The sequence below is a fragment of the Primulina huaijiensis genome, chromosome 14 (assembly GCF_012295235.1).
Source record: "Primulina huaijiensis isolate GDHJ02 chromosome 14, ASM1229523v2, whole genome shotgun sequence".
NCBI classification, from domain to species: domain Eukaryota; kingdom Viridiplantae; phylum Streptophyta; class Magnoliopsida; order Lamiales; family Gesneriaceae; genus Primulina; species Primulina huaijiensis.
Window position 1 is genome coordinate 18,733,559 of NC_133319.1, and position 13,693 is coordinate 18,747,251.

Consider the following 13,693-nt stretch of genomic DNA (forward strand, 5'->3'; position numbering starts at 1 on the left):
TTATCCAACCAAAACTAAAGAAAATGGGAAAGCCTTAATTAAAAAAGCGTTTTACAGCTATTACAAAACCGTGTCGTTTTTTACACAAAAATGGGAAATCGATTTATTAATTACTTTCTCATATAATTTGTTTTAAAAAATAACTTTAATCACATCTACACCGTCCACCTACAATCCGACGGTCAATATGATCAGAAAATCTCACAACGTGTAAGACTCCTGAAACTCCTCCTATAAATATCAATGTCAAGCCCTTCCTCGTACTCACACAGCGCACTTCCTCTCTCTAAGACATTTCCCTTTGTCTCACTAGAATCCTTTTGCGACTTCGCGTTCGTCCCAAGCTTTCTCCATCTCCAATGGCGGTTTCTAGGGTTTTCTCCCTCTTCGTGGTGGCGGTCTTCGTCGGTTTCGTTGCCGCGAGATCTCCCTCCCCCGCGCCAGCACCGTCTCCCGCCGCCACAGAACCGCCGAGCCCCGCACCGGCCTCCTCCCCTGTATCTGCTCCTACGAAGTCCCCCTCCACGCCGCCGCTGGCTTCTCCTCCTTCCCCGGCTCCCATTATCTCGCCGCCCTCTCCTCCTCCGGCAGTCGCCTCCAGTGGTGCTTCTCCCTCGCCATCTCCTGCATTGCCTCCGTCCTCCGGAGACGCTCCAGAGCCAGCCAAAAGCAATGCCGTGACCAACGGCCTAGGATTTGCGTCGGCCTCCGTCGGTGTCATCTTGGCCGTGGCATTGGTGGCGTGAGTGGTCCCGGATTTTGCTTCCTATGATTTGTTTTACAATTTATTCTTTTATTTTTAGTACATGTTTTATGGGACTGATTATGTGGTTTAACTATGAAAGATCCGTTTATTTATTTGTAATCTTTAATGCAGAAGCTATGCTTCTCTCTATTTAATTAACATTCAAATGGTTTATAATTCAGATTAAAATGTAGAAAATTAAAAAAAAATTGAAAGTAAATTATATGAATGATGGTTTATTTTATTTTATTTTATTTTAAAAAACTTTTTAAAAGAGACCATCGATTTATCAAAATATATAATTAATAATAATTATATAACTAAAAAATTTTAAATTATATAATAATTCAAATATTATGATTCGATTGTTAATAATTAATATTTTCAGTTTACAGTAGCATTGAAAGTTTAAAAAGAGTGAGAATTATTTTAGGAAAAAGTAAAAAGGACTCGATCATTAAAGATCTTTTCTTTATATTAACGCAACATTCTCAAAATATTTTTGGTCCGAAATAAACATTTAAATTTCATTTCAATGTAATTTATTTCTTGCAAAAACTTGTGTGAGACGATATCACGGATCATATTTTGTAAGATGGATTTCTTATTTGGGTCATTCATGAAAAAATATTACTTTTTATGCTAAGAGTATTAATTTTTATTGTGAATATCGGTAGTATTGACCCGTCTCACAGATAAAGATTCGTGAGACCGTCTCACAAGAGACCTACTTTTTATTTCTAACTCAGAATTCATTTAAATTTCATATATATAAAACAAATTAATGCCATTGATATCTGAAGATAGTGTTTAACCCAATTTCATAGTCAAACCTTGGATGGAGATTGAACGAGAAGTCACTTCTTATTGACAAGTTTTGGCTGATAATTATGGGAAAAGTGGTTATATTTCCTGTTTATAATAATTAAAGGGAAATAAGCTTCACAAGTACACTCCAAGAAATTGACATTAATTTAGCTCAAAATTGTAAAACTAATATACGATTTGAAAGTCCAGAAAACATTCAAATCGGGAAAACATTGCCAATCTACATAACTTTACATGAGATTTTCGCCTTATACGGATCATTCGTTCGATTTTTTTAATTAGTTTTTTATCTTCCTGATTTTTTTTTTGCTCGTCACCATTTTGTTGATGAAAATACAGTAATCCCAAGCGTGTAATAAATAGTTATGCTTAAATCTGAAAATATATAAATATTTTTTATAACTAATAGAGGTCATTTTTTAAGTATTTTTTTAAAAAGAAATTGTAGTCAATTTTGCTACTGACAGTAAAAGGACATTTGGGCTTAGTCCAATCCGATTGCAATACGACGAGACTCTCCCTGTATATTTTAGGCCAGAAAAGAGGAAATAAATTAAGGTCAGTTTTTGAATTGAGAGAATTGAATTTAAAATAATTATATGTTGAGTTGATTTCAAATTCATCATAAATATTTAAAAAATAATTAATCGAGATATCAAATCCATTGTAAATTGAATTTGCTCAAACAAACCAATGAATTTATTATCATGAATTTGAAATTCCTAACTTTAAATCTATCAATCTAAAAGAACTTGAAGTAGATATGAAAATGGATGGTTCCTTTAGTATAAATTTCGTCCTAACGATATATCATTCCTAAAAATATATATTTTGTTGAAGATTTCGCTTTTGAGAGCTTCTCCTCCTTTATCATGCTAGAACTGGCTCTTTGGATAATATTTTGGGTCTAATCCAAGAGTAGGTCTCTTGTGAGAGTGAGACGGGTCAACCCTACCTATATTCACAATAAAAAATAATACTCTTAGCATAAAAGTAATACTTTTTCATGGATGACCCAAATAAGATATCCGTCTCATGAGACCGTCTCACACAAATTTTTGCCCTAATCCAAAACCATAATCGAAGAACCAAGTCTTCTTTGCTTGAGTCCCTCTGCAATCTTGTGCAGGATTATTTAGTGTATATGATTTGCAAGCTAAGCTACTGCATATATACGGGATTTATCCAATACACATCTCAAAAAATAATTTTTATGAGTTTATCGTCATAAAAACAAAAAAAGAACGTTTGATTCCAAAATTTTTGTTTCTCTTATTTTTTTTAAATTGCACGTAGTTGTCATATTTGTTTGATTTTGCCATAATCTTGTCGTTTTTCAGTAGTAGTACGTTTTGTATGGTCGTTTTTAACAAAGATAGATTTTGTATTTGTCTGGTATTGTCCCAAATTTCAACCGAATTAAATAATTATGAACATTCATTTCAAGTTTCAACTAATTAGATTAAAAAAATATGACCACTTTTTCGAAAAATATATATTATGATCATTTTAAATTTAAATTCACAAATCTGTTTTCAGCTTCGGATCTAAATTGTTTTTTAAGACCGAGCGTTCGCCGTTTTATCAATAGTTATAGTTGGTGGTAACAGTGCAACTCTAATAGTTTAAATCGTATGACATGTGTCGAATGGATTAGAGAAGGTTGAGTTCACCTAAAAACCGTTCGAGCTAAAATTGATTATCTCGAAAAAAGATGCACATTGTTGATATGAATAATATCTATCAAATCTTTTTAAATCATTCTCAACTGTATAGTCTCATACCCACACATTCTTGGGATTCCTCTCATTTCAGTGTGCGATCGTTTCATTCATGTTTTTCTTCTTCTAGAAGTCTGTCAGGAGTCGCTCATCGTCCGTGCAACATCTTGGCACCGGCGATCGCTCTCTGCCCTCTTCGGTTCTAGGCGTCACATTCTCACCAACTTCCGCTTGGTTCGTCTTTGAACCACATCATATTAGGAGTTCAGCTCTGATACCAATTGTATGACCGTGTGGTTTTCGCTTTAGCAAAATCTATAGATGTTGATAACATTACAACTTTAATATTTAAATCGTACAATAGCTTAAACAACACATTTCGATTATTCTACTAATCTGAGATAAGTATTGCACCTCAACATTAACCAAACATGTGAATTTGAGACGGACTTTGGGGTCGTGCTTCATTGATAGTAATGTCTCAGTCTCTTGATATCAGTCTTACCCTTACTTTGTTGCTAGTGTTGTCCCTAATAAAGTCAGTATTACCTATTAAGATTTTACTTCTCTCTTTTACAGCTTACCTAGACAATCATATCAAACATAGCAATGTCAACAACATGACACACGAAAACATTTCTTAAGAGATCATCCACCCCAATTATCCCGGCCAGCTCTATAGCTTTCAATTTAATCTGGTTGGTACAATAATTTGGAAAAATATTTTCTCACATAATTAAAAATTCCAAAAAATAAAATTTGTCAAAAATTAGGAAAATTATTTGTTGGTCCCAAATTTAATTACCGAATTAAAAATAATTTATAAAAAAACATGAAAAATTGTCGGTACACTTCCTGTTTGATTGATTTTTTTTAAATAACTTATAATCTTTAAAAGAATATTAGGTAATAAAAATATTAATTAAGAATTTGACAGTTTATAAAGTATTCAGAAAAAATTGAGCCACCATTAATTATTTTTACTATTTTATTTTAATTGTTTAAAGGCCAAAATATCTTCACAAATATATCGGAAAATAACATCATCCATTTTTTTCCCATAATTTAATCTATTTCTTATTATTATGATAAAAAGTTATAACATAAAAATATGAACACCTTTCAGTTTATTATCATCTTGTTTTCTCCAAACATGTTTTCTTTTATTTGTAAAATAAGGTCTTACAATTTCTACACAAGATAATAAACTGAAAGGTTTCTCCAAACATGTTTTCTTTTGTTTGTAAAATAAGGTCTTACAATTTCTACACAATTAAAACTAACGATAAGATATACAATCTTATAATTAGTATAAAATAAATTTAGTCGAACACCTTCTTAATAAAATCGATACAGCTTACAAAATTTTCAATATCAACATTTACTTAAGAGAAACCCTACCGATATTCACAATAAAAAGTAATACTCTTAGCATAAAAAGTAATATTTTTTCATGGATGACCCAAATAAAAGATTTCGTCTCACAAAATACGACTCGTGAGACCGTCTCACACAAGTTTTTGACAAAAAAATATTGAAAATCTCCTATTTCAACACACAAAACTTCTTGCAAGAAACCAAAAATAACGTAGAAACATGAGCTAATACTAATTTTGCTGACCAAGTTCATCCTATTAATTAAATTTCTTAACAAACATCAACCACTATTAAATATTTTAAGCCAAAACTTCAACTAAAAATACCCACAGCCCGAAGTTATCCAAGATTCCCCAAAATTGCTCCACCTGAATTTTAAAATTATTTACATTCTCCTATTTTATATATTTATAAAGATATATAAAATATTCGAAAAATATTGAAATATATAAAATATTCGAAAAATATTGATTGTAATATGAATGATAAAAATTTATTAGAAATATGTAATTTATAGCGTGCAATTAATTATAGAAAATGTTAATAAGTTGGGATAATTGATTGTTGTATTTATTGGTTGTGTTCGATTGGAAGATCAATAATGAAATGGTTATTGATGGGGTTATAATAATTTGATTTGATTGATAAAAAGTAGGATTGATACCATTAGCGATTGATTGTTTGTAAGGTTAAATAATTGGATATGATATTGATATAGAGTGATGCTACTTACTGTAACGTGTGGTTGATTGTTGATTTCACTGTACTAATATAAGTTATTTTAATATAATTGTGTATCCACTCAAACGTTTTTCGGAAAATTTTCAGGCCACCTATCTCAAAATTTTCTCAAGTCATGTACGCTTAAATTTGAAATTTTTAAGTGATGAACTATTGATAAAAAGTAGGATTGATTCCATTAGCGAATGATTGTTTAGGTTAAATAATTGGATATGATATTGATATAGAGTGAAGCTACTTACTTTAACGTTTCCGATTAACTCTTGATTTCACTGTATTAACATGAATCTTTTCGATATGATTATGTTTTCACTCAAATGTTTTTTCAGAAAATTTTCAGGATGTCACCTATCCCAAAATTGTCCAATTCAAGCGTGTTTAAATTTGAAATTTTTAAGTGATGAACTCTTGAAAAGAAGATGCAACTTGGATGATGTAATTAGTACCAATCAACATCGAGTGGGTCTCATGTGAGACCGTCTCACACAAGTTTTTGCCATCAACATTTGTATGCCCTCATTCTGGCGTGAGAAATGTTCATTCATGCTCCCGATATCCATTCATTAATGAATTTCTATCAACTACCTGTATTTCTGACCATGTATCACCTTAGAATCTTGTGTTCCGGATGTCACACTTAAACTCTAGTTGGTATAGTATTTGTTAATCGCAATCCACTTTAAACATAAAATGGGTGATTAATAAAATATACAGTGGAAAATACATTAACAAAGAAAGTGATTTTTTTCAGTGAGCTTATAATATGTTACACTCTTTAAAATATTGTATAATTATTTAAAAGAAATTTCTTTAAATTACCTTAAGATTTCAAAATAAGGTATTCGATATTTTATCAGCGGTTTAAAGAAAAATTGGGTAACCATTACTTAGTATTATTATTTTTTTGATATAGCCCATAAAATTTAATATATTCTTAAATATAATCCCCACCGCCACCGCACAAAATTCAATTACAGATAATCGGATGTCTAAAGTGTCTAGAAATACTTATGATAAGATCGATGGATGGATAATCGTTGAGTTACAATAGTTCGGTTATTAAAATATTGAACATCGATGAATTAAATAGAGTTTGATTTTCAAAACAAACGGAAGATACTCAAAATAATCATTTGTAGAGACTGACTAAACATTTTGTGAAACATTTAAAAGATATGGAAGTTGAATGACTAAAAATATTTTGTTTGAAATATTTTATCAAACACTTGATATGTATCAATTTGGGTATTCGAATAACACATAAAATATTCAAAAATGCATCTTGAAAAACGATAGCAATATTTAAATGCAATAAATAAATATGTACAAATTTGTTTATGAATGTTCGGAGATTAACAACTCCTACATCACATTTTCTTTCCCGTGGAAGAATCCGCTAGAAAACTTTGATTTATACAACTCCTTGTATAAACCCATTTTGACTTAAGACTTTATCTTTTACCTTATTGAAACTCCAAACACACTCTCGATTGTAGGCCGCAATATCAAAATTCGCATAATATTTAACGTTTTTTAAGTCAAAACTACAAACACAATATGTAATGTCTTTGTGTGAAGATACACTCAATTGAACTTTGAAGTTAAAGTCTCATGTATATGTGTAAGTTATTGTGTGTGATGATTTAATCAATTACAGTGTGCGTATCTTTCAAATGTATCATCACACATTGAGTTTGCTCTCATTCTAGTAATTTCTTCATGTAGGCTGCTTATGTTTTTTCCCATTTCCAAAAGCTTGTATTTGATCTTCAAAATATATTTATAAGCTCCAAGAATGATATATATGTTATATACAATAATATGACTGTTTGAAAATTTTTTGTACTGTTTCTGATGTAGAAACAATCATTTCTGACTTGTTGATTTCGTTTAGCTCAACTGGTCATTCAGTTTAGCTCATCTGCTAAACTGAACTTGCTTAACGGAACCTGCTCAACTGGTCATTTAGTTTTGCTCGTCTGCTCAACTGACTAAACTGATGAGGTCTGTTGAAATCAGCAGAACTCATATCTTAATCGTCATTTATCAGCATCTTACACTCCAATTCAGATTTTGACTTGTGAGTATGATTTGTAGATCATTATCTTAGCTTCTCAACACATACTGAATCATTTCATTTGGATTACCAAGCTGGTCAGGCAGACCAAAATACCTCAGTTTGTTCTTGCAACCATCACTTTGCCTAGTTAATATCCGATTTAGCCCAACTAACGTGATATACAACTTCTCATAAATTGAGGTTTCTGTCCGATGGTTTTGACGGTATGTCATTTGCATTACCAAGCTGTGCGATATCATCAAAAAACTGAAACTCGCCGGATTTTCAGTTGGGCTAAATTCGAGTTGCAGCTTCCAACTTCAGCTAACAATTACACATTTGAGTAAATATGTTATAAATACAATAACAAATTTTGTTATCATCAAAATCAATATTGCTTGTTTTTCTCGACGCAACAACTTATTTGCATTGTTCTTATAATAATCACATTTTTGAAATGGTGATAATCAAACAAGATTTATAATACCAAACCTTTTAATACTTCAGACTTTATTATCTTACACAAAAATTCGTATAAACGGTCTCACATGTCAATTTTGTAAGATATTTTATTTGAATTATCAATAAAAAAATATTACTTTTTATGCCAAAAATATTAATTTTTATTAAAAATATTAGTATAGTTGTTCTGGTTGTTCTGTAGGACGGATCATTACAATCGATAAAATATAAAATATTATAAGTTTTGTCAAATAATTTTAGCCAAACAATTAATTCTATATCCAACGAATACCTAACTCCTACACCAAAAGATTTATCCATCCAACCAATACCTAACGTCTAAAACCAAAAGAATTTATCAATTCGGGCTGACCCAGAGATCGCTCGTCCAATCCAAGCCCGAAAACGCCAGCCGCCAAGAACATTAGACGACACAAAGAGTCAAATCAACGCCACACCCTCTCCACTATCTTCAAGAATCGGCCAAACTAACCCTGAATGATCTTCTTATTTCACACCCAACCTCCCATGGCGTTTCGCCTCAGAAAATTGCTGAATGAATCCGATGTTTCTGAAACCACCGCCCGATCATGCGAGCTATTCTGCGATCCCACAACAAACAGGCCGTCTGGAACATGCCCATCCAAATGTTTAGATTTATGCATCTCCAATTGTATTGATGTAAAATTTCTGTTCCCACCACCGCCGGAGTTCGCCGGTGGTTATAGCAGCCCGGACCATACCTCCAGGCTGTCTCTTTTTCTCGTCATCACCTTAGCCATCTTGGTCACCTGTTTCTTTCTCTTCTCTTGCTTCACCATCTACAAGTTCTTTAATCTGAACTGGCGCAACTTGAGTAGGAGGAGACGGGAACCACCACGGCGGGAGGAAGAAGAGCTGGGCCCGAATGATTTTCTCGATGCCGAACAAGGGCCCGTGGTGGATCATTACCTCTGGTATATCAGGACCGTGGGTCTCGAGCCATCTGTTATCAGCAAAATTGCGATTGTAAAGTATAAGAAAGGGGATGGCCTCGTTGAAGGCACGGATTGCGCTATTTGTTTGAATGAGTTTCAAGAAGACGAGACTCTTAGATTGTTGCCTAAGTGTAGTCATGCTTTTCATATTCCTTGCATCGATACTTGGCTGAATTCGCACACGAACTGCCCCGTTTGCCGGGCCGGAATTGTGAACAACATAGCCGTAATACCATCAGAGGAACTGGTTGTTCAGAATTCCGGGCTGGCGGAGGAAACTAGCCGGGCTGGATTTGCGGAGATTGACAGGGAAGTCAGGAGAGGATCAGAGGATCAAGCTTACGAGCTGCGGACAAGGATTGGGGACGAGAACGAATCGCGGGATGTAATTGGATTGAAGTTAGATGATGCCTATGGTGGATTAGATGAGATTCAACCAAGAAGAAGATCAGTTTCGATGGATTCGTTATCAGCATCGATGATCAGTGATGCAATCTCCATTAACTTTCCGGCTCAATCTAACAGAGATTCGGCTCAAGAACTGGTTGAAACGAAAGAATCCGACATCAGGACAGCCGTGAGAACGGAAGTATCCGATCAAAGATTGTTGACAGGCTCTTCTTCTATAACAAGATCAATTTCATGTAGTGCGAGATTATTTTTGTCAAGATACTCCTGCGGAACCCGGGATTCGGCCATTCGTCAATGAATTTTCGGATTGGATTTGTTCAGTATCTGATGTTTTAAGAAGTCTCAACAAGATCAGAGTTTTCCACACAATGATTATTATAATATGTATAGAAATTGGGATGTCAGATCAAAGGACAGGCCTCCCAAAAATTTGATTATTGTCAGGTGTATGATATAGACAAAAGATAAACAGAAAGTAAAACTCTTGGGATTGTTTTCATTAAAGTGTTGATATTCTCAACTTCTAAGCAAGAGCAATTTGTTCTCCCCCTACTATTTGTCTCTTCATTTGTTAATTTCTTCATTATTTTGGGTGTTCGTTTATTATTATTATTATCGAAAAACAATGAAGTGAACTGAGGAGGAGGACTGTGACAAGACATTTTCGATAGGAAAAGTACAATACATGTAACATTACAAGAGTTGTTGGAAATTCGTGGCTGTATAAACAGCAAAATGCCATCTTTTGGCACAAACTATGCAGCTTACCTTGTGTTCAGTTTCAGGATTAAATCCAGAAGGTATGGATTCAAGCGCCTACCTACCGAAACTTGTGTTAGAATCAAGGGGCTTGAGATGGACGAACGTAGAGTGTTTTTTCGACCCAGATAGAGCATGAAGGCGAGAGCGCATAGAAAGGCAGAAGATGCCGCGGAAACAGAGGACAACAACAGAGTTGTCTAAGTGGAGAGCGAAGGGTGGATGGAAGTTGAGTTGGGAGAGTATTTCATGACCGGAGGAGATGATGATATAGTAGAGTATAGTTTGTTGGAGGTGAAGATACTTAACTGGAGACTGAAGAAATTCAATCCATATAGTATTTTTTAAAATAAATAAATAAAAATCCGAGACTTCTACCCCTTTTCCTCAACGCTTGTTACTATTCCTAAAGAAGAAACTGTCACGACATCATTTGAATTATGATACGATTTTAAATTAATGATAGGTGCAAAGCATACACGGAATGAGAATTATAACTAGACAAACTTTGTGTGACAGATTTGCTCAAGAAAGTATTGACAGAGAATTGAACATATGATCAATTGTATACATACTCTACCAATTTAGACATCTCCTCAAAGATCAAACCGAATACGTTGATATTATGGCTTTTAAGCGCAAAGCTATTTCTCCGTCCTCTTTTCTTATGGTGTTTTTCTTTGTTTTTTTCCCAAAAATAATTTTCCATGTTGATGCAAAAATATATTTCATGAGTTCCATGAATGATCCACATGAAAAGGAGCAGCTACGCACTTAGCGAAGAATTCCTTCAAAAGCATGAAAGAATTGTAGGTTTGCATGCGGCCGATCGAGACATTCATGTTTGCCCATGGAATTCGTGACCTTAATCCATGCCACGTGAGTCATATTTGATGCTACATAAATTATTTATCAAGAAATTTAGACACCCCAAATATTCAGTCATTATTATTTCAAATTACGTTTTCTTTCACTGCTTTCCATTCCTCTTCGGCTCAACATTCAAGCTATGAACAAAGCAACTTTACAATTGCAAGAATCCTTCAAACACAGTGAAAATCCTCTACCCAAATCTAAACGCAAAGTGTCGCGAAGACGCTCCTTAATCTATCTTGCTGCCTCATTCGCCGCGTTCTTTGGTTTTTTCCAAATCAGGTCGCTACAAACGTTGCCGAGTTTCATGTACCAGTGGCAAGAACCTGCCTCGAACTCGATTCTTTCGGATGTCCACAAGTGTCAAGAAACATTGAAATCTTTGTCGGCCAAGCTCCGCGAGTCTGTCACGTTTCTCCCGTTAAAGGACTTGCGTTTCGCAAGTTCGGCTACGAAAGGAAACACATGGTTTATGAGTTCTTTGCATGATACACATGAAGAAGGCGAGGTTCAATACCAGCACTTCCCTTCCAAATCGTCGAGAGGTAAGGTTTTATGCCTAAAGGGACGTGACAAGCACGATGGATCGTGGAATTCATACGCGCTTGCTTGGCCCGAAGCCTTGCCTCAGAATGCCACACTAATGAAAGAGATCACCTTCGTTTCATACAACCATTATGACTACTCTAACATATGGCACGGTTTATCTGCGCTAATGCCGTTTGTAGCTTGGCACATCAATAACCGATGCACGGTTCGGCCTAGACGATGGATTTTGTACCATTGGGGTGAACTAAGGACTGATATGGCACCATGGTTGAGAACCCTTTTGGCAGCCACGTTCAATACACAAATTTATATCGAAACTTTTGATGGAAACGAATTTGATGGCAATGATACTGATCCGGCTTGTCTCGAGGAAGCTGTTGTTATGAGGCACAATGAAGGTGGGATGTTAAGAGAGAAGAGAATGGAAGTGTATGATCTAATGAGATGCCACTCTAGGACGTATTGCAATGCCAGCTTGGAGGGGATTCCGTCTCGCACAATCGGGATGACTGTGTTTATGAGGAATGGAGCTAGGTCATTCAAGAATTCATCGGCAGTCATCCGCATATTCGGAAAGGAGTGCAAGAAGGTGGAGGGCTGCAGGTTGATGGTGGCTTATTCACATAACCTTACCTTCTGTGAGCAAGTGAGAATTCGACTAATTCGATTTAGTTAATTTCAATCTTCTGTTTTTTTTTTCTCTCGACGATCCCTCTTCACAATATTTTTGAACAATGGCTACTAGATGGATTTTTGGGTTGAAAAAAAAAGTAAAGAACTGATAAAAGTCTCAAAATTTCTTCGTCCGTGCCTCGCATCGTGCCATGACGGATTCAAATTCGCTCCTAAATATGTATAAGCATCGAGGTAGCTTGAATGGGGCGACGAAGTTTATATGGTACGTAACTGAAATCTTGAAAATAACTAGTGTCTTTTTTACAGGTGAAAGTGATGAGCTCAACTGATATTCTAATATCTCCACATGGCGCTCAACTGTCTAACATGATACTAATGGATAGAAACAGCAGTGTGATGGAGTTTTTTCCTAAGGGGTGGTTGGAGCTAGCCGGAATGGGGCAATTCGTGTACCACTGGCTCGCTAGTTGGTCTGGAATGAAACACGAGGGGGCATGGCGGGACTCGGTAGGAGATCGATGCCCGTATCCCGAGGATGATCGTCGTTGCATGTCATTGTTCAAGAACAGCAGGATTGGTCATAATGAGAGCTATTTCTCGGAGTGGGCTAGATATGTGCTTAATGAGGTGAAGATGAGGAAGACACAATCACAAGGTTCAATCAAGGGTACAAATCATGCTTCGAATGTTTGTGGTTGCAGCTGATTCTAATGTTATCTCACCCTATAGATATTCTATGCTAAAAAAAGAAGTTATTTTTGTGAATGATTATACTAATTAAATTATTTTAAAGAAAATAATACAATTCAATTAAATAACATATTAAGCTTATGAGAAAATCAAAATCAAATAAATTGATCGGGAACACACAACGGTACAAAACATCAATTATTACCACGTATTGAATTTGATCAAACAATAATTATTTTAAAGTCACGATGAAATTATATGTCTTAATTATTAATCTATTTCCAGAATTAATAATCTTATCTTTATTTAACGGTCCAACTATTTCTAATTTAATTTAAATAAATAAAATCGTATTCAACAACTATGAAATTACATCTCTTTATCTACAATCGTACAGTGCAATTGAATACTATTTATAGTCGCTTTAACCATGTGTTGAAGCTATTTTCAATCTATTTTCTTTCAAGTCAAGATCAAACAACAAACATACAATTAATTGACCAGATTAAATGCAAGAGATCTACACAAATATCAATCAATAATATAAAATAAACCAAAACTCTATTCAATCCAATATGCAAACAACGATCACAAGTTTGGTACTACGTGGTCTTAGTCATAAGACGACTACTCCATAAAATCAAAACTAGATAAAAATATAATGCTTGAATTCATGAAATTAAAGAAATAAAAATAAAAATAAGAAATCTTAGCGATGGCGCGTGAATTTTGCTCGTCCAATGCGGCTTCTACTCTTTGTTTTTCACGTCTTGATAATGAAAAGTCCTCTAAAATTGTAGTCTTTTTCGTGCATATCAGAGAGTGGAGATACAAAAAAATTAAATTCAAAAATAAATCTCATCCT

At 34.4% G+C, this 13,693-nt stretch overlaps 2 protein-coding genes across 2 annotated transcripts; both read left to right on the plus strand.

Moving 5' to 3' along the window:
- The first annotated feature begins 8,245 nt into the window (after positions 1 to 8,245).
- On the plus strand, positions 8,246 to 9,894 carry LOC140956509 (uncharacterized). The gene has a single exon (XM_073413275.1). It carries the CDS (start codon positions 8,432 to 8,434, stop codon positions 9,617 to 9,619), a length of 1,188 nt encoding a protein of 395 aa, XP_073269376.1. The 5' UTR covers positions 8,246 to 8,431; the 3' UTR covers positions 9,620 to 9,894.
- A 1,154-nt stretch (positions 9,895 to 11,048) lies between these two features.
- Positions 11,049 to 12,881, plus strand: LOC140956486 (uncharacterized). The gene is made up of 2 exons (XM_073413239.1): positions 11,049 to 12,148; positions 12,445 to 12,881. Exons 1-2 carry the CDS (start codon positions 11,090 to 11,092, stop codon positions 12,841 to 12,843), a joined length of 1,458 nt encoding a protein of 485 aa, XP_073269340.1. The 5' UTR covers positions 11,049 to 11,089; the 3' UTR covers positions 12,844 to 12,881.
- The last annotated feature ends 812 nt before the right edge of the window (positions 12,882 to 13,693 follow it).

What these genes read in the sequence shown, in the direction of transcription:
- LOC140956509 (XM_073413275.1), top strand. Translation starts at nt 8,432, where the DNA reads ATGATCTTCTTATTTCACACCCAACCTCCCATGGCGTTTCGCCTCAGA.
- LOC140956486 (XM_073413239.1), top strand. Translation starts at nt 11,090, where the DNA reads ATGAACAAAGCAACTTTACAATTGCAAGAATCCTTCAAACACAGTGAA. An exon ending in ACCTTACCTTCTGTGAGCAA is followed by an intron (nt 12,149 to 12,444) that starts GTGAGAATTCGA and finishes TCTTTTTTACAG; the next exon opens with GTGAAAGTGATGAGCTCAAC.